Source organism: Pungitius pungitius, chromosome 16 (assembly GCF_949316345.1).
Source record: "Pungitius pungitius chromosome 16, fPunPun2.1, whole genome shotgun sequence".
NCBI lineage: Eukaryota > Metazoa > Chordata > Actinopteri > Perciformes > Gasterosteidae > Pungitius > Pungitius pungitius.
Genome location: NC_084915.1, coordinates 8,204,332 through 8,226,201, shown reverse-complemented (window position 1 = coordinate 8,226,201; position 21,870 = coordinate 8,204,332). Strand labels below are relative to the sequence as shown.

Genomic DNA, 21,870 nt, shown 5'->3' with positions numbered 1-21,870 from the left:
GCAGTGACACAACACATACACCACGACCATATTCAATGTATACAAGTGTAATATCAGTTCAAACGGCTCATCCGTGTGCATAAACCTTCTGCCACTGTGTCTCTTATTTCCCCCATCGGTAAAACACTGTGGGCTAAAGGGCCGACAGTCCTGTAATCCACTGCGGTGGAAGCTCGTAATCCCAACCGATCACACGTCGAGATTACCAAACATGTGGGAGGGCCACAGCTTCCGATAGGACGACGATGGGAGAGATTGAGCTCAAACAAGACAGTGGCGGTAGAAGCAAGCGGCGATTGGTGCACATAAATAGCCAACCAATCACAGTCAAGGCAGGAAAAATAACAAGGAGAGACCTGGTGAAAGAGAGGAGCTATGAAAAAGTGGGAAAGAGAGTGAAATCACAGCAGCGCAGAGGAGAGAACCAGAAGCAGAGGAAGGATGAGTGGAAGAGAGAGCACTGATCGGTGAGGTCTCCAGAGAGGAGAGAAGAAGGAAAGGAGATGAGCACAGAGAGGGGGGTGAGCAGCCAGCACTGAGAGCGTTTATCAGCTCAGGCGGCCATGCTCTGAGCCCTGGAGCAGCAGGGCTACGCAGACACTGCACAGGCCCAGCATCAGGCCCACCTCCGTCATCCGCTCCAGCCACAGACACCGGGGAAGAAAAGGAAGAATCAGCACGCATCACAAGCCATGAGGACCTCCAGGAAGGGCAGCGTGGAGATGCCGGCATTTATGCGGCAGCTGGTGAAAGAGACGGAGAAAAGGGTCAGCTCTTTCTTCAAAGGGGGCCGCGGAGGAGCCGCCGAGGGAGATCAAGCGAGGGATGGGGAGAGGGAGGAGGTCATTCCCAGCCCCTACTTGGACCGGCCGGTCCTGGACAAGCTGACCGAGGAAGGCTGTGCCCGCTGGGGCCTTACCTACGCCCTGGGAAGCATGCAGGGATGGAGGGCCAACATGGAGGACTTCCACAACTGTGTGCCACAGCTGGGTGGAGAGCTGGCCGACTGGAGCTTCTTCGCTGTGTTCGATGGCCATGCAGGCAGCAACGTGGCACAGTACTGCTCCCAGCACCTACTGGGTCAGATCCTAACCACAGGTAAAGGATGCGCCATGCACAGATGAATACAACATATTTAACCAGTGGTGTGCAGTGACGTCATCTTGACGCTCACCTTTGTCTAAGTCTGATCTAGAAACCGTCTTTTTTTCGCCCTGCAGATAAGGCTTATATTGCTTTTTATCATTCCTCTCGTTATATTGTCAAAATCTATCCTATTCTAAGTAAGAATGTATATAGATATATATTCTCATGTTGTATCTTTGTGCAAACAGGTGGGATAGGACCAGAGGACGACCCTGAAAGGGTCAAAGGAGCCTTGATGGAGGGCTTCCTGCAGACGGACAAACACCTGCACGCTGCGGCGCGTCGAGAAGGCTGGGAGAGGGGCGGCACCACTGTGGTGGCTGCCCTCATCTCGCCGTATTACATCTACTTCGCCAACTGTGGTGACTCCAGGGCCATGTTGTGCCGGTCGGGCCAGGTTTGCTTCTCCACCGAAGACCACAAACCGTACAGTCCCCTGGAGAAGGAGCGCATCGAAAGCGCAGGCGGCTCCGTGTCCATCCAACGGATCAACGGTTCCCTGGCGGTGTCCCGCGCCCTGGGGGACTTCAGCTACAAGGGGGCGGAGAACCGGACGCCCACCCAGCAGATGGTGTCACCGGAGCCAGAGGTGTGTGTGGTGGAGCGCTCACCTGCAGATGAGTTCCTGGTGCTGGCCTGTGACGGGGTGTGGGACATCATCAGCAACGAGGAGCTGTGTGCCTTCATCCACAACCGGCTGAGCGTCTGCACCGACCTGAGGGACGTCTGCACCCAGGTCATTGACCTCTGTCTCTATAAGGTCAGACCCAGCGGCTTAAAACCAGTGCACATTTTTTCTGGACCTCCTTGTATTGCATTTCTACACTTTACGTAGTTTTAACGGGCAAATACTGATTATAACTACAATATCAGTAAACAAGTATGTTGTATAGTTTTTAATGGGAAATAGATTTTATGGAATAACACAATCCCGTAAACTGTGACTGTGTTGGGTCAGCTTGTCTTGATGTGAAACCTGGTAAATGAGCAAAAGTTGTGATTTGATTCAGAGTACACACACCAAATGAAGCACAATCATCTTCTACATGATTTTCATTCAGAAAATGAATACAGATGAGATTAAGAACCAGGTGATTATTCAGGTGGGGTTGTCACTAAGCAACCACCAAGAAAATGTTGTTTAAAGCCACTTTAAACATGATATTGCCCACATCAAAGTGAACCAAAGAAGCAGCTTTGACCTCTTGTTCGGCTTTGGCTGCTTTTCTATGTGTACAATAGTGTGAGATACCAATTTAAAGGTGGGATGGGATTATTCTGGGTTCCCGTGGGGAATCACTCCGAGAATGCAGGATATTGAAGGTTGATGTTCAAGAAATTACAATTGCATGTTGGACTTGAAAATAAAAAATTATTTTATACCAGTGAGGGAGAATAATTATTTGATTACATCCCCAGTGATGAAATAATTAAATAACAGCCCGATTTAAGGGTGTTTACTAAAGGAGGTTTTTCACTGTGCAGTGGAATATAGTATACTATATAGTATATAGTATATATGTAGTACTATAATGGAATCAGCTGGTTAAAACCACTTGAGCTTTTCAGGGTTACGTTGTGCCCATAATTTAATTGATACATACCTGTATTTTCTCCCTCAGTAAACAAGGCAAATTCCCTTCATCAACTCATCCCCTATTTTCTTCCATGAAGAGCACATGCTAACCTCCACGCTGCACTCTGTTTGGCCGTCACGTCCATCATGTCACTCCGTTGCGTAACCGGTTTTCAGCTCTGATGTGCACGATGACCTCAAAATGTCACCGCTTCTTCCACGCTCCATTTACATTTCGCCGCTCCTATGCGCCTGTGAGGTGACTTTGGGGTGAAAATGATCCAACTCTAAAAGCCGTTCACCCAAGATGTAGTGATGTATCAGGTGTTGGCATTTGCGAGGTCAGTCATCATCACTCATCATTCCCCTCTGATGATCCCACATTAATTCACAGGGCAGCTTGGACAATATCAGCATCATCCTGCTGTGCTTCCCTGGAGCCCCCCAGCTGTCAGCAGAGGCATTGCACCAGGAGGCCGAACTGGAGGACCTGCTGGAGTCCAAAGTAGTAGGTGCGTGAACCATTTAGATTAACAGGCACCCGAGTGGATGTTAGGCACCTTTGTCTCAATGATGAAATCCTGACACCGCGCCGGTCTCTTGAGATCAGTGATGTGTACATGTCGGCGTTCGTGTGCTGAATTCTGCATTCCTATGCAAAAAGGGCCAATAGGAAGAGTTGCTGTTTCTGTTTGCGTTGTCCGAGTTGTCGTGATGAATCCAGACTTTGGTTGAATGCAGGTGAACAGTTTGCATGCAGAGAAACAGAGGTGAAACACGTCGGCCGAAATGTTATTGTCTCACAATGATTTAGCTTTTCATTGATTTAAATTATTTCATATACTGGCCACTTGCAATTTGGTCGAACATGTTGTTACTCAACTCAAACTCAACTGTAGCCAGAGCCTGATTTTCCCTCTCTGCCATAGACCCTTCCCAAACTAATTAATCAGCCACCCTTCAGACACCTTCCTTTGTGACCAGGAAGCGTGGGTACTGGACCCTCAGAATACTGGCAAATAAGATGCAAAAAGCATCAATTAATAAACGCATAGTTTGAGTAATGTTTTTTTAATTTAATTTTTTATGTTTTTACTTTACATTTTTTAAATGAAACCATAATTGTTTGTGCAATGACTACGGGAAGCACCAATAGCTTAGGGCTGAATTAATTGAGATACTTTCCAAGTTGTTTTGTGAATTTTTGTGGTTGATTCATTTCCTGACAATATTGCAAACACTTTATCTGTGTTTGTAATATTGTCAACAAATGAATCCTCCATCTTTTAGATACATGTCAAATCTGTCAAAGTTGCCTGCCACTTCCAAACGTGCTCATCTGAGAAGTGTTTCTCCATATTCTTGCTTTAATATCTGACAGAGATTTATGATGAGCTGTGCGTCCGAGGGGAAGAACCCGACCTGCTGTCCGTCCTCACCATCCTCGCATCCTCAGACATCCCCGGATTACCACCAGGAGGAGGCATTCAGAGCAAGTACGAGGTGTTGATGTGTGTAGTTGTGTTGTGCATCTGCATGTGTCCCCTGGGTTGTGAAATGGCACCGTGCTTGTGTGTTGCAGAAGGAACTGCATTATTTCTGCTTACTATGAACAAAGAGACAACCACAAGCCCCTGCTACCAAATGTGAGTACAAACTCCAGACTGTCCCATTGAAACCAGTAGAAGGCATATTTCCCTCAAAGTGGAGTGTATTCACCATTATTCTCTCCTTTGACTGTGCAGGGAGGCTCTTGAGAAGCCGGGCTGGTCCCCGAGGATCCATGGAAGGACTGTAATTCATTTCAATATTAAAACTGTTTTCTTCATGTGTGCACTTTGACAAAGAGGGAGATGTTGAACTGACAGAAGTGTTGGTTTACATCATACTAGAAAACAGTATCTTGGCATAACAAATACAATGCAAAATAGATCTAATTAAGCCTAATACATTTTATATTTATACAAGCAGGACATTTTGTAAAACCTACTCAGAGACATGATCCAGCTACAAACCTCTGCCTCATATTCAGTGAACAGAAAATACAGATGAGAATTCTACTGTAAAACTGAATAACTAGCTGTGAAATTGTACAATGTCGTTGTATGAAAATACAAATGAGGATATGTATGTAGAGTTGTGTTTTAAAGAGGATGTATAAGGAGGGTAAATGGGTAAGTGCTAGCCAGAAGCTAACATACGGCTAACATATATCCATCGGCTGCAACATGGAGCGCTAGCGGTGCCAGCGGCGGGGGGGCAGGTGGGAGCGCACAAATTTAGCTTTTCCTCATAGCAAAAAGAGACAAAAATAAAAACGAATATAATGTTTAATTGCTATTTCAACGCATACAAACACTTATTCAAGAAAAAAAGTAAATTTCTCTCAAAATCTAAACCTTTATTGAAAAGAAGTTTACTTCTATGATTTTTGTTTATTTGAAACATATAGAATTAGATCCACTTTGCTTAAGTTACGTGATATGTTAGGAGTTAATTGTTAAAATCATTTGATAAATTATCATCAAAATATCCATACTGCATGTAACGGTTGGATTGTAGACTATTTCAGAACTAAAAGTATCAATCAAAATCAATTTTATGTGAATAAGTTCTACAACTATATTTTTTGCAAGTCTTTCCATTTTCGAATAACCATATTTCTAAACATTTTACCCAGTGTTTGTGGAATGTTTTTTTTTCCAGAAGTTGGTTGAAATGTACTGTGCTGCCTTATTCATTTTTTTATATAGTGAAGATAAAACAAACAGCATCAGAACGGTCCAGTTTTGGGATGGGTCGTTTTATCAGCGTCATATATTGGATCATGGATTCATCATGGATTCATCATGGATTCATCATCTCAGAAATTTTGTGTGTATAGAAATGACAGGTTAAAAGTCATTGCTGTTTTAAACACCAAAAAATAATATTTAATTGACAACTTGCAGTGTTTTTACCCAAAATAAATCCCTAAAACACCATTTCTCTCATTGTTCTCCGATTAAATAAAGTATCAAAGAATGTATTAAACGTGGAAACTAGAGAAAAATGGAGGCTCTTCTCCTGACAATCATCGTCCTGTTGACTAAAAAAAACTGTGGATGATGCAGTACAACACAAAATTGATTCCAATGTTTGTTTTTTTGCATAGTAAAGGATCTCCTCGAGCTAGGAGGAGCATGAATCTTGCTCCCAGCTCTGATGATGTGATACTGTGACTAAAAGCACTTTTGACTTAAGGACGTCCTCTACGGGCCTGGTTTGATTAGACCGGCTCTATTTAAAACCCTGGATCACGGCGCTATTTCATGACTCCTATGAATATCAATGACGTGCATTGATGAAAAACAAGCTTGGCGACTTCTGAACAATTAACAAATTAAAAAGCTTCTTTTTGGGTGTTTGTGTGGGTTTGAGAACCTCTGTTTGAATACAAATCACAATTTAAACGTTGAATGCTGTGCAAGCAGTTAGTTAATTAAGCGGAAACTGTATATATATATATCGTGTTGATGTCTGTATATTCACTAATACCGACTACCACCTCACATTCAGCTATATTCATGAGGATCTCAGACGACATGTGCAGCACTCTTAAATCAGCAGTCCCCTCTAAGTGGCCCTTCATGGCTTCTTTCATCTGATTGCTTTTGAACGAGCCAATCACTTCAGAACATCAGACCCTTCCTCACAGAGATGTTAAATTCTTTAAATTGTCTTTTAGTCTACACAGAACAAAATGTAATCAAATTTTGGATGTTGAGAATTCAGGTGGTAGTTCTGCATTTGTCAGCACAGACCTGAAATTGCTTAAGTTGAAAATTGGAAGGGCATTATTCACAGAATTCTGTGGTGGCTCCACTGAGGATTTCTGCAATTCAGGGAAATAGGTTGGATTATGGGTGTCTATGCTACCTATCCATGCTGGTCTCCTGTAGGCGATTATTCATAATGGCCAAGGCCCCAACACCCCCAGAGAATCCGTTTTGATGGCTGTAGCTCTGCCGCGGGCCCTGATGAGCGGTTTCGCTCAGCTGCTTCTGCAGCAGTGCCAGAGACACCTTATTGGACACCATGAACTCGTTCACAGAGATCATCTCCCCCGACATGCGGCGGCCCACGGCGGCCGCGCCAGCGTCCGTCTCACTGTCGCACACCGTCTCCACCGAGCCGTCGGTGCGGCGGTGTCTTCCTGCGGGCCGGTGGGACGCGATGGGCTGCACGGTGTTGCGCTTCAAGCGCTTCTGTCTGACGCGTGCGAGCGGGCGCATGTGGTTGGGATTCCTCTTCTTCAGGCAGGGGCAGCAGAACCACCAGCATCCGTGTCTGGAGCAGGAGCAGCACTGATGCCGCCCCGAGCACACCAGCTTACCAACGATCCAGGTGAGCGTTTGCTTGATGATAATGGAAATGACGTTGAAGAGCGAATAGATACAACACACCCCCATCAGGATGAAAATGCAGTTGCCCAGTCGGTAGGCCTCCTGAGACTCGTACTGCGCTCTCTGGCTGCTCACCAGGTCCCCGAAGCCGATGGTGCTGAAGGCCACGAAGCAGAAGTAGAGGGAGTCCACGTAGCTCCAGTTCTCCATGGGGCTGTACAGAGTGGAGGCGCTGCACGCGATCACGACCGACGCCACGCCCAGGATCAGCATCACGTAATAGACCGATGGCTTCCAGCCTTCCAGGCTGTCCTCCTCGCCGGAGTCTTCCCTGCTCGACACAACCCAGACTCCAGCACACCTCAGCCGGCGCTCGTGACACCAGCGCATGATGTATGCTAACATTGTGATGATCCGCTCCAGGAAGAGGTTAAAGAACAAAATGGTGGCGGCACAGCCGATGAGACCATAGAAGATTAGGAAGATTTTTCCAGCTATGGTCGCCGGTGTGGTCATTCCAAAGCCTGGAGCAGAGAGACAACATTAAAAAAAAGTTAAAAAGGTCAGAACAATGAACTAAAAACGTTTGAGTTCCCTCGAAAGCCAACAAGAAAAAGCTCCAAGACTCACCGATAGTGGAGACCACTGTACCAACAAAGTAGAAAGCGCCGGAAAAGTCCCAACGGGGCCTCAGCGTGTCCACTCTGATCCCGGCTCCGTTCGCCTCCTCGTACTGACGCAGCAGGGTGTGCAGGGCCCCCAGGTTGACCCGGTATCTGTGGGTGAAGTTGTCCAGCTGCTGTTTCCAGAGGCGCCGTGCGCGCAGCTCAAAGGGGTGTTCCAGTGCTGAGAAGATGGCGGCTCCACACAGCAGGTAGACCAGGATGAGCCCGGCCAGCAGGCAGAACCGGGCGTTGTCTTCATTCACGGGCGCCCTGGGGCAGCAGCAGCCACCGGCCGCCCTCCTCTGGGCCATGAGCACAGCAGCAGCACAGGTGCACCACATGCACCACCTCCGCCAGTGCTACCAGGTCACACACTCGCAGTATGTGCAGCATGCGTCACCCGCCACACAACACGCTTTTACACGCACAGCAATGCATTAAGCTCCAAAATGAGTCTGCTGCTTTAATGATGTAAGAGGTAAATTATGCATTTGAAGAGAATAGTCTGTAAGAAAAGGAATGAAAAATAGATATATAAAATTGGAAGTTAAAATAATGATGTATTTTTTATTAAGAACTTTTTTATAGCTTTTGCCCTTTTAACATTACAACATTATTTAAACCACAGAATTCTGACTGCAAACATTGGACCCTGGCTAAATCAGTAAATATATTTCAAATCATGAAGAGATTTTAGTCAATAGCAGTTTATAATATGTAATCTACAGACGGGTCAAGCTGATTAAGTTTAAAGTAAATTACAAGCCGGCGCACATCGTACCTGGTTCCGTTGACAGCGGCGTCCACTCGGCGTCGGTCTGCTGCGCTCGCTCCATGGATCTGACGAGCAATGACCAGCGTGGCGGGGGGGGGGGGGGAGGGCCTCTTGAGTTATCTGTGCAAACTGAGAGGGTGCCTGATGTTTCATCTGTCACAGACTGACATCATCATCCCCTGCCCACCCCTCTGCCTTTGAGCACCCACTGATTGGTGCAGTCATCTCATTTTGAAAACACCATTCCCCTTTTTCGTCCTTCATCACGCCTCGATTTGACTCCACCGTGAAGGGTTACAAGTGTCATGGTTTGCTTTACATAATTGCTCCTTTAATCACTCAGTTGTATCCAGGGGGGCCTTCTCTGACCCCCCCTCCCCCTGCTACTGAAAATATTATGCTGCGGCCTAAACATTAAAGAAGTAACATTTGGCAAAAACCGGGCCAGTTCAGATGGATACCTGTCGATGAAACATAGAGCAGACCTTACCCCTCCATCTTCACCACGGCCCTCGGGCAAGGCACTCAACTCCAAAGTGCTGCGGTGGGATTTGCTCAGTAGCCGGCAGGTCAGATTGTGGTTGTGTTGTGCAGCCTCCAGCCTCTCAGAGGGCTTTTTGTTGTCGCTGCTGCAGACTGCGTGGGAGGACTCGTGGAGCACGACTCTGTGTCTGTGTCTGCTCGTCCCTTTCATCTCATCTGGGGCTGCAGGTAAGGGCAGGGGTTCCCTCCACCTGCCCTCTGAAGGCTGAATAACACAAGCACACAGGTGCGGAAGACAGAGAGCACATCTGCCTTCATCTCACCGGTCAGCCCTGCATCAGGTGTTGAATTCATATTTTTGGATCAGCTCAGGTTTACAGTCCTTTTTATTGGATATTTTAATTATGTGTGTATGCACATCAGATTATAGCTTCGTAGATGCACATTACAGCATTACTGTATTATATAAATTATTATAATTATTATGAAATAATAACTAAAAGCCAAATGACATTTTGTTATGGTTTTTAAATGAGTCACCAGGTTTATGTAACACAGGCGCACCTGTTCTAAATTACTGATTTCAATGATACAAGACAGTAAAAACATCAAATTGAATCAACCTAAATGCCTCGAAGGAGGATTGAAACAGTTGGTGAGCACCACGGAGACAAAAAGATGCACATTTCAGGAGTTCCTGTCAATGTTGCAGCCGCAGGAATTATAAATAAGGAGTCAGGAGTTAAATATGGAGTTTTATTTGGTTTAAAACAAAATAAAATACTTATGACTTGAACTGATTAAATAAATTTGACAGAGCAGCACATACCATAGTCACTGCTCTTGAAATAAGAAAATCCATTAAATAGCAATAAACTGCCTTTAAGCCTTAAATTTGAGTGTCTACAGACCTGCTTGTGACTGTGAGGCTGTATGTCTCAGAATAAATGATTATTATCGGTCTCTTATGAAAATAATATATAGTTAAATGGGAAAATGAAACCATTAACTTAAATAATAAACTTTTTGCACCGCGGAACGTTTCTCACTGGATGAGTTTCGGGAGGACCGATTATACTGGAGAACCAACTGGCGTTCATGACTTCAGACAACCACAAACCACAGTGAACATGAACGAAGAAGCTGACGAGACCGTGTCGGGTGGCCCCGTGAATGGGAAATCTTATTTTAAAAAACACACGGATGGAAGCATCGATACGAGCATGGTTGTGTGCAAGCTGTGCAACAAGGAATTCACATCGAGCCTCAAGTATCACCTCAACGCAAAACAATTAGCAGCTAGCGTGGACGTTAGCCCGACCTGAGTACAAGGACCCACACCCATCCCACATTGCACCAGATGTTTAAGGACCAGGGTAACTAAGTCCACGTCTGAAAAAAACAATGTTCTGAATGTACTTGAAAGTATTGGTCTACTTAAAAAAGCATAGTTTACAGAAGGTCTACTTACCTATAGGCTACCTGAATTTCTGAAAGTACTATATTTCTAAATATGCTATTTCTACATTTGTCAGCTGGAATTGGTCGAACAAAAAAAAAAATCCATGTGAAAAAAATTACTTCTCACTGTTCTCAGGTCAAATATTTATGCAATTAAAATGTGATTCATTTTGATTAATTAATTACAAAGCCTCTAATTAGATTAATATTTTTGATCGAGTCCCGGCCCTAATAATATATTATATTATATATATATTGACCTTACATATATTTTTATAATTTTTAATTATAATTTAATTTTTTACCTATTATTTAATTGATCTTAGATGGAGCAATCTACACGTCCCTGTCACTAATGCCAAATGCCCCAAGTTTCTGTACTTTAAACCTTATCTGGGTTCAACCCTCAAGGGACATGGTGGCTCTTCCTAAATCCTTTTTTAGTTTTGGGTAACTGACATTTATAAAAAATCATAATGGGATATTGCCCCAGAGACAGATTGGTGCATCTTGGAGGATCAACCATGCTATTCATCCTTACTGCATTGGTAAAGGCACAAGTGAGTTGAATTTGAATGTAACAGAGAATTGGAGGGTGGATGCACTAAAAAGGGTAAACAAATCTACACCCTGTGCCAGACTGTTAGTTTAAGGTTGTCCACAGGATGCCCTGAAGTAGACAACCATGTGATTGTCTTGAAAAATGCCCTCAGAGGCTGTAATAAGTTTCATGTCAGTGTGACCACTGAATGAAACACATCTGCTCATCTTTACTGACTCATCCCGTCAAAAAGGTGGAACCCTAGCATGGCTAATAAGTGGCTAAAAGGCTAAAGCAAAGCAATTAACATCAAATTCAATTCATCATTCAAAAGATTCTTCATCATTCTTGACAATGCCATCATAACCAAGTGAACGCGCCTTGTGTTTCTGCATAACCCCCAGGGTACACTTCTCTGAAACAACCAGTGGGGACAATGCCCCCACTACTACCTCCGCGGTAGTGTGCTCAAGACTTGGCGGGTGGGATTTGAACCCACTGGCGGTGCGCACAGAGGCTTTTGGCACCCTGCACTCACCCCTACACTACCAGTCCTGGTCACATTTTGGAAGCTTTGATTCTCCTATTTAACCTTGAGCATGTGAGTTAAACCTCAAAACTCTTTATAAATGCTATTCCCACATCTGGGCTTGAACCCACAACATTCAAATGCAGTGCAGGGGATTATGTCAGCAGCTCTTCCACTGTGCTACTTCACCACACACTAACCAACCCTTTGTTTGTTGTATTTAACCTTGAGATTGCTACTCAAACCTGAAGTAAAGCCAAAGGCTCAAACCCAAGACTGGGCTTGAACCCACAACCTTCAAGTTCAGTGCAGGCTTGTGGCAGCAGCTCTTCCACTGTGCTACTTCAGCACACACTAACCAACCCTTTGTTTGTTGTATTTAACCTTGAGATTGCTACTCAAAACTGAAGTAAAGCCAAAGGCTCAAACCCAAGACTGGGCTTGAACCCACAACCTTCAAGTTCAGTGCAGGCTTGTGGCAGCAGCTCTTCCACTGTGCTACTTCAGCACACACTAACCAACCCTTTGTTTGTTGTATTTAACCTTGAGATTGCTACTCAAACCTGAAGTAAAGCCAAAGGCTCAAACCCAAGACTGGGCTTGAACCCACAACCTTCAAGTTCAGTGCAGGCTTGTGGCAGCAGCTCTTCCACTGTGCTACTTCAGCACACACTAACCAACCCTTTGTTTGTTGTATTTAACCTTGAGATTGCTACTCAAACCTGAAGTAAAGCCAAAGGCTCAAACCCAAGACTGGGCTTGAACCCACAACCTTCAAGTTCAGTGCAGGCTTGTGGCAGCAGCTCTTCCACTGTGCTACTTCAGCACACACTAACCAACCCTTTGTTTGTTGTATTTAACCTTGAGATTGCTACTCAAACCTGAAGTAAAGCCAAAGGCTCATACCCAAGACTGGGCTTGAACCCACAACCTTCAAGTTCAGTGCAGGCTTGTGGCAGCAGCTCTTCCACTGTGCTACTTCAGCACACACTAACCAACCCTTTGTTTGTTGTATTTAACCTTGAGATTGCTACTCAAACCTGAAGTAAAGCCAAAGGCTCAAACCCAAGACTGGGCTTGAACCCACAAGGTAAGGACAGTAGCTCCTCAGCTCTTGTGCTGCACTACCTCACCATGCACAAATGTTTCTCGTATTTAACCTTGAAACTGCTACTCAAACCTCAAAACTCTTTCAAAGCAGAAGTGATGTCTGCATGAAGGGGCATGAACCCACAACCTCAGACAGCAGGTTGGAGCCTGCAGCCCTTCAGTTGTTCCCTTGTGCTATTCAAGCACATGCCTCATTGGGTCCGTTTCTCATATTAGACCTTGGGATTGTTTACTAAACCTCAAAACTGTTTCAAAGTTTACAGTTTGAAGCCCTGACTGCAACCAAACCCTCCTTCTGAGAGAGCAGGTTTGAACTGAGGATCCTCCACACTTCAGCCTTCCTGCTATCTCCCTGCACTGTTCCACCACACACCTGTTGATGCTTTTGAATCCAACCTCAATTCTCATAGATTCTCAGTGAACAAAAATAAAAATCCATGTGAAAAAATTACTTCTCACTGTTCTCAAGTCAAATATTTATGCAATTAAAATTAGATTAATTTCGATTAATTAATTACAAAGCCTCTAATTAATTAGATTAATATTTTTAATCGAGTCCCGGCCCTATAATAAACATAAATCCTTGTGTGCAAAAGGAACAACTTTCCTGGTAGCGGTTTCAGATATATCTTCAAAACAGCTGCAAATGGGAAAATTTGTTCACAATCTTAGGAAAACCATTGATGATAATAATAATAATAATAAGGAGAACCAATTCATTAAAGGGCTAGAATGAAAGGGTGTGTAGGATCTGGTGACATCATGCATAATGGTAACGAAAACGCAATAATTCTTATTTTCACGCGGTAGTTTTAGATTCCATTTCTGCCCCCTAACTGTAGACTGTATACTGTTACACACCGTAACTTTAGAGAAATAAGTCCACTAACATTTTAGCACCATTTTAATGACACAGTGTGACATTTAAACTGCAGATCTTCCCAAACAGCCAAGTCGTCTTTGTCTTTGCTTGTACATGTTTTCGCTAAAATAAGACCGCTGGGTCGGCGTCTCCTGAGTGTAGTGTAGTGAGTGTAGGTCAAACTTCACAGGGCTTGGGTGGGGATTTGCATAAATCACCAATGATCTTATCTTAGCTATTGTAATTTTCTAAAAGAAAATCTGTTCAATCACATCTTCCTTTTTCACACCCTTATTATGTACAAAGTTAATTCTCCCAATTCTGACACACTGCACTGCATCTGCAGTCACTCGCTCACGAGTGGTGACGGAGGGGTTAGGAGTGAATTTCCACTCGTTTGGACATGAGTTCAGGTCAGGGGCAGCATGTCGGCCAGCATATCAATAAGGTTGTCCAGACCCCACAGGTAGCCATCTTCTCGATTGCCGTCTTCCCACGGAGTGCGGTGGTTCAAGGTGAGGTGTGCCGGTAATACCACCGTCTTTCCAAAGTCAATCATCCAGACTCCTGTTCTACCTGTCCAGTCATGTAGAAACAGTAAGGAACTGCCAACCACCTGCAGGGACACATCTGTTAGAAGAGAGTCCCACCACTGGACCAATGTGCTGTATCATCGCTTTCCACTTCCTAACCTCGTGTGTCCTGAAAAAGTCTGACGCCTCCAGGACCTGCCGCAGTTGTTTCAACCGTCTGAGATATCCCCACTGGAGGGAACGATACAGGATTCATAAGAAAGGAGGAGAGACCCAAAGTATCTACTGCCTGAATGGAGGTCAAACTCACCACAATGTGAGTATTGGAATCAACAAAGTTGTCCAGTGCCTCAATCACTTGCTCTCTGCTTTTGGTTCTTTTGAAGTTTGTGTCGCACTCTTCGTTTGACTTCTGCAAAGGAAACAGAGTTTTAATTCAAAATGTGCAGCTGCTAAACTATAAAAATAGACATCTAGATATCTTGTATCATTGAAATCAGTATTATATTTGATGTTTTTACTGTCTTGTATCACTGTAGAACAGGTGTGACATGTTACATAAACCGAGTGAAAAACCTCTTAACAAAATATTATTTGTTTTTTAGTTTATTTAAAAATAATAATACAGTGATGCTGTAATGCAGATCTACGAAGCTATCATTACTTACTGATTTACATACTCACATATATTAACCCATTAAAATATCCAATAAAAAGGATATATATATTAAGTTAAGTCAAGGACCTCACACAACCATCTTTGATGAACTTTGGAGCTTACCCTGAATCCTTCGATACGGAAACCCAGAGATGTTGTGGAGCTCAGTGTTTCCCTCCACTGCATGTACCTGGTTTTCAGCACTGCATGCTGGGATCGCTCCTGCACCGTCGGGGCCTCTGGGTCCACGGCCACCATCTTGTCATACATGTCTTTACGGGGCTGGGGCCGTTCTCTGGCCACCAGCAGCTCCCCCTCGAGGTATGTGCTGTGAAGGGCAACCTCACGGTTATTGATAATGGAAATCCGGAATTGCATTAAAGACTATTTGTACTTGGGCCTAACGTTGTATGCCTCAGGCAACCATTCAAGTTGCAGTTTACAACTTGGTTATCTAACATTTTCATCTTTTTTAAGTCATAGTCATAATCAGTGGCAGCTGGTCTATAGAAGGCAACGGGGCGTGGCCCCACCTTGAGGAATTCAAATTACATTTTACAAATAGTCAATATGTGTTTTATATATATATATATATATATATATATATATATATATATATATATATATATATATATTATTATATGACATTTATAATAGATATGTTATATCATATTATAAGGGTGTTTTCTAATTTGGTTATTTCCCGCTTTAATATATTGATAATCAGGATATATATCAAAATATATTAGAACTTAGGACAATTGGTCGCATCTGTTAAATACGCCTGAAATAAAACTGCTCCATCACAAAACATGTCTCATCTAAACGCACCGGCTCCCCATCTTGCAGTCCATGATGGCCGGTCTGTTGAAATGGGTCAGCAAGTTATCCATTATGTTATAATTCTGCTCGTCCCGCTGCACCACACCGTGATAGGCTGGAACATAGGGCCTCAACACATCCTCCATCAGCCTAAGGTAGCATTGCTGCTCCCCCTCACAAAATCTCTTCAGCAGTGTGCCATAATCCCCAACATGAAAGCTCCCTGGAAAAGAAAAGGGACACAAACTCTATTTTACATCTACGTGTAACTACTAATTATTCAACCAAAATGACAATCTAGTTGGACCAGATAAACAAACCTGCATGTCCGACCACTTGCATCCACTGATGAGGTTTCTTAGGAGTCATGGGTAGGAGAGTTGAAGTCCCACAACTTTTGTGTTTCTTCCATGCGGAGCTCTGTGTGGAAAGACCGAAACAGCTCAGTTAGTCATTCCTTAGTGCACACACACTGTGGGTCACACTTCATCCCGCCTGTTTTTCTCCGCCTTGCTGACAAAAAGCAGACTTTAGACTCAGTCACTTGAATTTTTGCAAGATGAGTGATCAACGTCTCCATGGAAACAACTCTTACCCTAAGTGTGTGAGTGAAGCGAGGACGAGGTCTACTCTGGTCTTGTGCAACAGGTTCATCATTTACAGCAAAAACTTGTTTTCTGCTACTCATTACACATAGTATGTTAACAATGTGTCAACATGGAAGTTGTGTCCCAGTTTTGTCATTATGTTCAAAATGCGTTGCGGACACAATCAATTTTTGCGAGTGGAGGGACTAGTATGTCCACTATTATCATTTTCATATCTGATGTTGTACAGTTACACTTCCATATATTCTGTAAGGAAATACCAATTTTCTTTACTGCACTTTAAACATTTGACAACTTGAAAATAATAATTTGAGCTACAATAATCACTGTAGATTATGTTTTACACAACCGTTTCATAAAGCGCTAGGGAGCACTAGAGATAAACCTATACTCAATATATAGAACGCCAATGAAATTAGCCGCACTTTAACCAAATGCAAAACCAATATGATGTTGATAAATAAGTTTTAATATGCGAATAATATACACAAACTCAATTTTTCAGTGAGGGTACTATTATTTGGGACCTCTTTCTAGTGTAGCACATACATTGTTATATTATTACAATATATGCTACTTCCTCCACCACAATTTATTCTCAGTATTACGGAATTCACTCTTGTGTAGAGGTGGCGTCTATTCCCGACCACCAGGGGCAGCCACGCCCCCCCGAGCCAAAGAAGAGGCGTCATCCTCAAAGCGAAGTGCAGAAGAAGAATTTAACCGTTCCCGGTTGTTGAACCGCTCCCTGTCTCCGCAGCGGCTTCCAAAATTGCTTTTGGAGCAGCGGTACTGTCCCGCACACCCTGCGGCTATCCTCCTCACGCACTTCACCTAACGCTAGCTAGCGCACCTGCGATGTTTGTCCAACGAGTAACTAGCTAACGTTAACAAGTCACCTCATTACGGATCACTACTGCGACCAAAAGGTAACTTGACGGTGTTTTCTTCCTTTAACGTGTGACGTTTATTCGCACACCGACTAAGACGCAGCTGAGATAAGTTAGCTCAAGTTATAAATAACGGTAACTCTGGTTAACGGGCGATGACGGTCGAGGCTAGCTAGCAGTAGCTAACGTTGACTCTTGCTAGCTGATCTATTGGCAGAAAAGGACAAGTAGAAGATAATTAACGTTAACTGAGTTGTGTATTTCAGTAACACATATGACGCCGAACCAGCAGTAACGTCGACACACACACACACACACCCTCTTTGTCTCGCGTGCATGGAACGTTACGGTGAAAGATATGACGTTTGCGCTGATTTCGTGTCGCTTGAACTCGGCGAACGAATAAAAACAGATGTCAAGCGCGGAATCGACGGAAGAGACGCAAACATTCCCATCTTACCTCGTAAAACATGTTTTCTCTTCTGGCGTTTGCTGAGTCCTCGACGAACTATACGAGCGACCATCTAGAACTTTTTCCCCCATAAAAACGATGACACCTTTTGACCTAGACTCGGTTTTGCTCGCTAGCGCCCCTGTCGGTGTGTTGTGATTCGCGCAGTCCGTGAGGTGAGACAGGTGAACAGGCGAGAGACAGACAGTCATGATGGGGATGGAGAACTGGAGACAACAAGATAACACTCATCTATCCTTTTCTGTATTGCCTGTGGCCAACGACTTTAATGATTTACCTGTAGGTTATTGTATTACTAAATAAAAACAGAGTGAATACAAAGCTGCAAAATCCATCCACCTGAAGTATAAATATAACACTATTAAAAAAGAAAAGAAAATATGACACACAACCAGTTTGTTGTTAGTGTGATTTTGGGGTGGACATATAATAACTGACTTATCCTACACAGACCCAGTGAGATGGAGGAGGGCTCCGAGCTGATGGAGGACATTGTATTTCGAGGAGTGGCGTTTTCCGTGAAGGTAGAGGTCGATAAGGGTTTGCTGATAGTGGAAATCTCTGATTCAGCGACAGCGGATCAATGGAGAGGGGACTTCGATCCAGCATGTAAGCAGCATAAATGTATTAGATTAATTGCCCAAACAGTTTTTCTCACTATTCTCACTTGCATATAATATATATATTTTCAGATATTGAGGACCTCACCCGCAAAACTGGCAACTTCAAGCAGTTCCCCATTTTCTGCAGCATGTTAGAATCCGCAGTCAGAAAGGTACGTTTGAAGGTGCACTTCTCTGCATGTGGAACAAATGCAGGGTTGGCGCAAATAGAAAGATCTGAACAGACACACATTTGCTTCAGGCTGTGTGAGCTGAGGCAAGAGTCATTCATTCGAATTTAATGTTTCCACTTGAGCAAAAAAATGTCCAGTTATCCGGAGATGTCTTATTCCCTCTCTGCTTTTCATTAGTGTTTCAAAACAGGAGCCAAAAGGGGAGAAAAGGCCCGGAGGAAAATAAGAGAAACAATGGGAAAATTTGGCTACTTTTAGAAATCTGTGTAAAACTGCACATACATAGACTGTGTGGTTTCTTCAGACATTGCTACTGTGTGTGGCTAAAACAAAAGTAAGACACAGACCACAAAAACACCATCAAATTTGTGCTAGGACAGTATAATTAAAGTACAAAACAGTTATAAATACACTTTAATATCACAATTCCACAAATGGAAAAATAGATATTCATTGCTATTTAATTTATTTTCATATAAAGACTAAATACATTACATAGTAAAAATATGATATTACAAGTTGTTGTTTTTCCCCAACTGGTTTAATTTCTAATGTTGGATCATTAACTTGAGGTTCTTTTCTACAGATGAGTGATTCTGTTACTCTTGACCTCTTGACCTACGCGGATCTGGAGCTGCTTCGTAACAGAAAAGCAGGGGTAGTTAGTCGTCCTCATGGCCATCAGCAGTCATCTGTTCTCACTGCCAAAAGATACTTAATCCTCATATATACTGTGGAGTTTGACAGGTTTGTTTCTCCATTGCAACTTACATGGTAACAAATAAAAAATAAAAAAATTGTTTCTCAGCTTTTGGTAACCTTTGCGGCAGTCACATCTGATTTGCTGACTGCTTTGTAGGATACACTACCCCTTACCCCTGCCCTATGTGGGTAAGCCCGACCCGGCTGCACTGCAGAAGGAAGTCCGAGCTCTTAAGGCGCAGCTCGGCGCCGTCTCCTCTCATGGAATCAACAAATCTGCAGAACTAGAAATACAACGGCTACGAGCAGAGTAGGTCACGTTCTCATTGCTTCACTGCAACCAAAAGGAATTGACATGGTACTTTTTTTTTAACATCTCCTACGGTTTCCAGGCTGGCTCTGGTAAAAGAAGAAAAGGATGCCATGGCTAAGGCTGTGGAGCGGCTGCAGAGCAGTGGAGGCGGTCCCACAGCTGGCCGAGAGGACTGGAGGGTGCGAGACGTGGTGAGGACGCTGGAGGAGCAGCTGGTCAAGGAGAGGGCCAAAAGCCAACGTTCGGCGAGCAAGAGATGCCAGGAGCAGCGACACCTAATGGAGCAGGTGCACCTCTTACGCAAAAGATTTAATGGCGTCTCCTTTGTTCCTTAGCTGGTTTTACTCATTTTATTTTTATCCTACCCTGGCTAGTTCGAGGACTTGCGGGCATCAGAGTGCGCTCTCCGCATTCGGGTCAAGACTCTGACCAGCGAACTGGCGTTACTACGGAGAGGGTTAGACAAACTAATCATGTACTATATCTTTACTTTCTCTCGCTCTTTATTTCATTCACTTACAACATGGAGTAAAAATGCGACATCTGGACATTATTCACCTGCGCGGTGCATCGTCCTCTTTGTGTCTGCAGCAGAGTGACTCCGGTGGCGGGTCGCGTCGACAGGGAAGCGTATCGCTCGGTGTCCGGCGAGAGGAGGTCGGGGTACGGGACAGTCAGGGCTCGCTCGGGATCAAGAGAACGGATGGATGGCAGAGGTCAAAGGTCAGGGGAAAGAGCCAGAAGAGCAGACTCCTCCGGACCACGCGCTCGCATACCCCGGCCGTCGCCGTCTCCCACCGGTACCGCAGCAGTCGACCCACTTTCTGTTAATAGCAGCCGATTATGTGTTAGAATCCAAATATACTCGCCTCCTGTCTAACAGGGTCCCAGGTGCAACGCTTTGACCCGACAGCCTACATCCAAGACAGGCAGCGCAGACTGAAGGAGGCCGACCTTAAAAAGTCGGTTGCCAATATTTTTCTGTCACCATCTTTGTTGTTGTGTCGCTGCCGGGAACGATGACTTTAGGCCCTTTTTCTGTGTCAGACAGAGGAAGGTACGGAGGGACCTGACGTCACCCACGCTCCCCGAGAGGGGCCGATCTCGCTCCAGAGAGGCCTACCCTCAGACGGCCCGGTCCAACAGCAGAGGCAGGAGTTTATCAGTGGAGCGGCGAGCGAGTAGGAACTCCTCCGCCAGCTCGTTGGCAGATATGGACGAAATGCCCCAAAATCTGTTCAGGTGACGACATTACGTCTCAAGTTTTGTGTCTCCGTTGCTTTAGCTGGTTATTTTAATGTCTGGTTTTCTGTGATTATAGAGGAAGGAAACCAACTCATAACGGACCAAATGTGGTGAGTAACTCTAATTAATTTAACTCAGTACAGTTAGTTTCTTCTTTTTTTAATGTATATACTTATTAGATATGGTTGGAGTTACTCAAGAAAATGGTGTTCATTGATGTGGAATGACTTTTAAAATTGCGCTTTGTTGATTTGAAAATATCTCTGTTCCCTTCTCATTCTAATTCTGTCGTAACAGCCATTCACAAATGGTTGTGTGCTTTCTATGTCATTTTGAATGTTCACTTTATCTGTCTATAGTCTAGAGGAGGCCTTTTGACCAGGAAACAATTTTGCAGTACTCCAACACACAGAGTGAATGACAAAGGTAACTAATCCAATTAATTGCTGCAAAAAATGTTCAGAGTTGAAAAACAGGCCCCACGCAGCATGTTAATACACTGTCATGTCTCCGACCCCAGAGAACTCCATAGATACAGGGGCCGAGCTGTCAGAGATCGACGCCAGGCTATTGGCTCTTCAGGAGTACATGAGGGACCTGGATACAGGACATTAACACCTACTGCTAGAACTCAGCAATTGTTTACCTTTCTCGGGGGCAGACCGGAGAAGCACGTTGAGCTTCAAACATAAGCCACGGGTTCCCGTTAAACTTAAGGAAACTACAGCCATCACTGTGAAGGGCTCCTTTTTCTGCACTGAAATGATTTTTTTTGTTTCTATTAACTTAAAAGATGACTGAGTGTTTTTATGTTTTTTTTACAACTCACCAAATCAACTTAACTAGTTTGCATGGACGGTCCACTCAGTCAGTAAATATTTTATTGTTTTCTTCCCTGTGAGTGTGTGCATTCTCTTCCAAGTGTTGTAAATCCTGAACCCGGCCGCATGTCATCATGTCAAGATTTCGTGGTTAAATGTCATTCCAGCTTGAGTCTGCAGCCCAAGTAGACCCACTGTCCCAAAAGCACAGGACAGATGTTTGTGTAAGAGAAGGACACTTGTATATATCTATACTATTTTCATTGCATGCAAGTTTATGAACACAACCCTTGATAGTGAAACTGCCAAATTTCTATGAATTGTATGTGTACATGCTGAGACTGTTAATTGTGGCTCTTCCGTCTGATCCCTTTTTAAACCACCTAAAAACAGAATTAATGACTTTTTTTTTTTTTACATGTCTGGTGAAGTGGAGCTTGCTCAAACTGACAAATAATCGTACAGTGATAAAGCCTT

General features: G+C 44.0%; 4 protein-coding genes across 8 annotated transcripts; 2 read left to right on the top strand and 2 right to left on the bottom strand.

The window, feature by feature from the left end:
• Positions 1-5,706, top strand: ppm1nb (protein phosphatase, Mg2+/Mn2+ dependent, 1Nb (putative)). Of its 2 annotated transcripts, none has more exons than XM_037467820.2 (6): positions 1-1,098; positions 1,335-1,906; positions 3,117-3,234; positions 4,104-4,218; positions 4,308-4,368; positions 4,468-5,706. In XM_037467820.2, the coding sequence occupies exons 1-6, from the start codon at positions 693-695 to the stop codon at positions 4,477-4,479; spliced, it is 1,284 nt and encodes a 427-aa protein (XP_037323717.1). In that variant the 5' UTR covers positions 1-692; the 3' UTR covers positions 4,480-5,706. The 2 variants fall into 2 exon arrangements, with proteins under 2 accessions (XP_037323717.1, XP_037323715.1); XM_037467818.2 differs by having other exon boundaries at positions 9-1,098; positions 4,305-4,368.
• On the bottom strand, positions 5,561-8,260 carry kcnk12l (potassium channel, subfamily K, member 12 like). Its single transcript, XM_037467833.2, has 2 exons — positions 7,738-8,260; positions 5,561-7,631 (listed from the first exon to the last, which is right to left on the bottom strand). The coding sequence occupies exons 1-2, from the start codon at positions 8,111-8,113 to the stop codon at positions 6,637-6,639; spliced, it is 1,371 nt and encodes a 456-aa protein (XP_037323730.1). The 5' UTR covers positions 8,114-8,260; the 3' UTR covers positions 5,561-6,636.
• A 4,244-nt stretch (positions 8,261-12,504) lies between these two features.
• On the bottom strand, positions 12,505-17,902 carry itpkca (inositol-trisphosphate 3-kinase Ca). Its single transcript, XM_037467825.2, has 7 exons — positions 17,505-17,902; positions 15,867-15,966; positions 15,556-15,769; positions 14,848-15,052; positions 14,377-14,478; positions 14,226-14,297; positions 12,505-14,149 (listed from the first exon to the last, which is right to left on the bottom strand). The coding sequence occupies exons 1-7, from the start codon at positions 17,514-17,516 to the stop codon at positions 13,943-13,945; spliced, it is 912 nt and encodes a 303-aa protein (XP_037323722.1). The 5' UTR covers positions 17,517-17,902; the 3' UTR covers positions 12,505-13,942.
• Positions 16,760-21,788, top strand: ccdc61 (coiled-coil domain containing 61). Of its 4 annotated transcripts, none has more exons than XM_062558275.1 (13): positions 16,760-17,083; positions 17,968-18,125; positions 18,209-18,291; positions 18,899-19,059; positions 19,172-19,324; positions 19,407-19,614; positions 19,702-19,802; positions 19,919-20,127; positions 20,211-20,289; positions 20,375-20,569; positions 20,649-20,679; positions 20,932-20,998; positions 21,093-21,788. In XM_062558275.1, exons 2-13 carry the CDS (start codon positions 17,978-17,980, stop codon positions 21,185-21,187), a joined length of 1,530 nt encoding a protein of 509 aa, XP_062414259.1. In that variant the 5' UTR covers positions 16,760-17,083; positions 17,968-17,977; the 3' UTR covers positions 21,188-21,788. The 4 variants fall into 4 exon arrangements, with proteins under 4 accessions (XP_062414259.1, XP_037323711.2, XP_037323713.2 ...); XM_037467814.2 differs by having other exon boundaries at positions 16,764-17,083; positions 20,649-20,682; XM_037467816.2 differs by having other exon boundaries at positions 16,765-17,083; positions 19,702-19,784; positions 19,922-20,127; positions 20,649-20,682.
• The last annotated feature ends 82 nt before the right edge of the window (positions 21,789-21,870 follow it).

What these genes read in the sequence shown, in the direction of transcription:
- ppm1nb (XM_037467818.2), top strand. Translation starts at nt 693, where the DNA reads ATGAGGACCTCCAGGAAGGGCAGCGTGGAGATGCCGGCATTTATGCGG. An exon ending in GGGTCAGATCCTAACCACAG is followed by an intron (nt 1,099 to 1,334) that starts GTAAAGGATGCG and finishes TTGTGCAAACAG; the next exon opens with GTGGGATAGGACCAGAGGAC. An exon ending in GGAGGAGGCATTCAGAGCAA is followed by an intron (nt 4,219 to 4,304) that starts GTACGAGGTGTT and finishes TGTGTGTTGCAG; the next exon opens with AAGGAACTGCATTATTTCTG.
- kcnk12l (XM_037467833.2), bottom strand. Translation starts at nt 8,113, where the DNA reads ATGTGGTGCACCTGTGCTGCTGCTGTGCTCATGGCCCAGAGGAGGGCG. An exon ending in TACAGTGGTCTCCACTATCG is followed by an intron (nt 7,632 to 7,737) that starts GTGAGTCTTGGA and finishes TCTCTGCTCCAG; the next exon opens with GCTTTGGAATGACCACACCG.
- itpkca (XM_037467825.2), bottom strand. An exon ending in TCCGTATCGAAGGATTCAGG is followed by an intron (nt 14,479 to 14,847) that starts GTAAGCTCCAAA and finishes TTTCCTTTGCAG; the next exon opens with AAGTCAAACGAAGAGTGCGA. An exon ending in ACTTTTTCAGGACACACGAG is followed by an intron (nt 14,150 to 14,225) that starts GTTAGGAAGTGG and finishes GTGTCCCTGCAG; the next exon opens with GTGGTTGGCAGTTCCTTACT.
- ccdc61 (XM_037467814.2), top strand. Translation starts at nt 17,978, where the DNA reads ATGGAGGAGGGCTCCGAGCTGATGGAGGACATTGTATTTCGAGGAGTG. An exon ending in TATACTGTGGAGTTTGACAG is followed by an intron (nt 19,060 to 19,171) that starts GTTTGTTTCTCC and finishes ACTGCTTTGTAG; the next exon opens with GATACACTACCCCTTACCCC. An exon ending in GGGTTAGACAAACTAATCAT is followed by an intron (nt 19,803 to 19,918) that starts GTACTATATCTT and finishes TTGTGTCTGCAG; the next exon opens with CAGAGTGACTCCGGTGGCGG.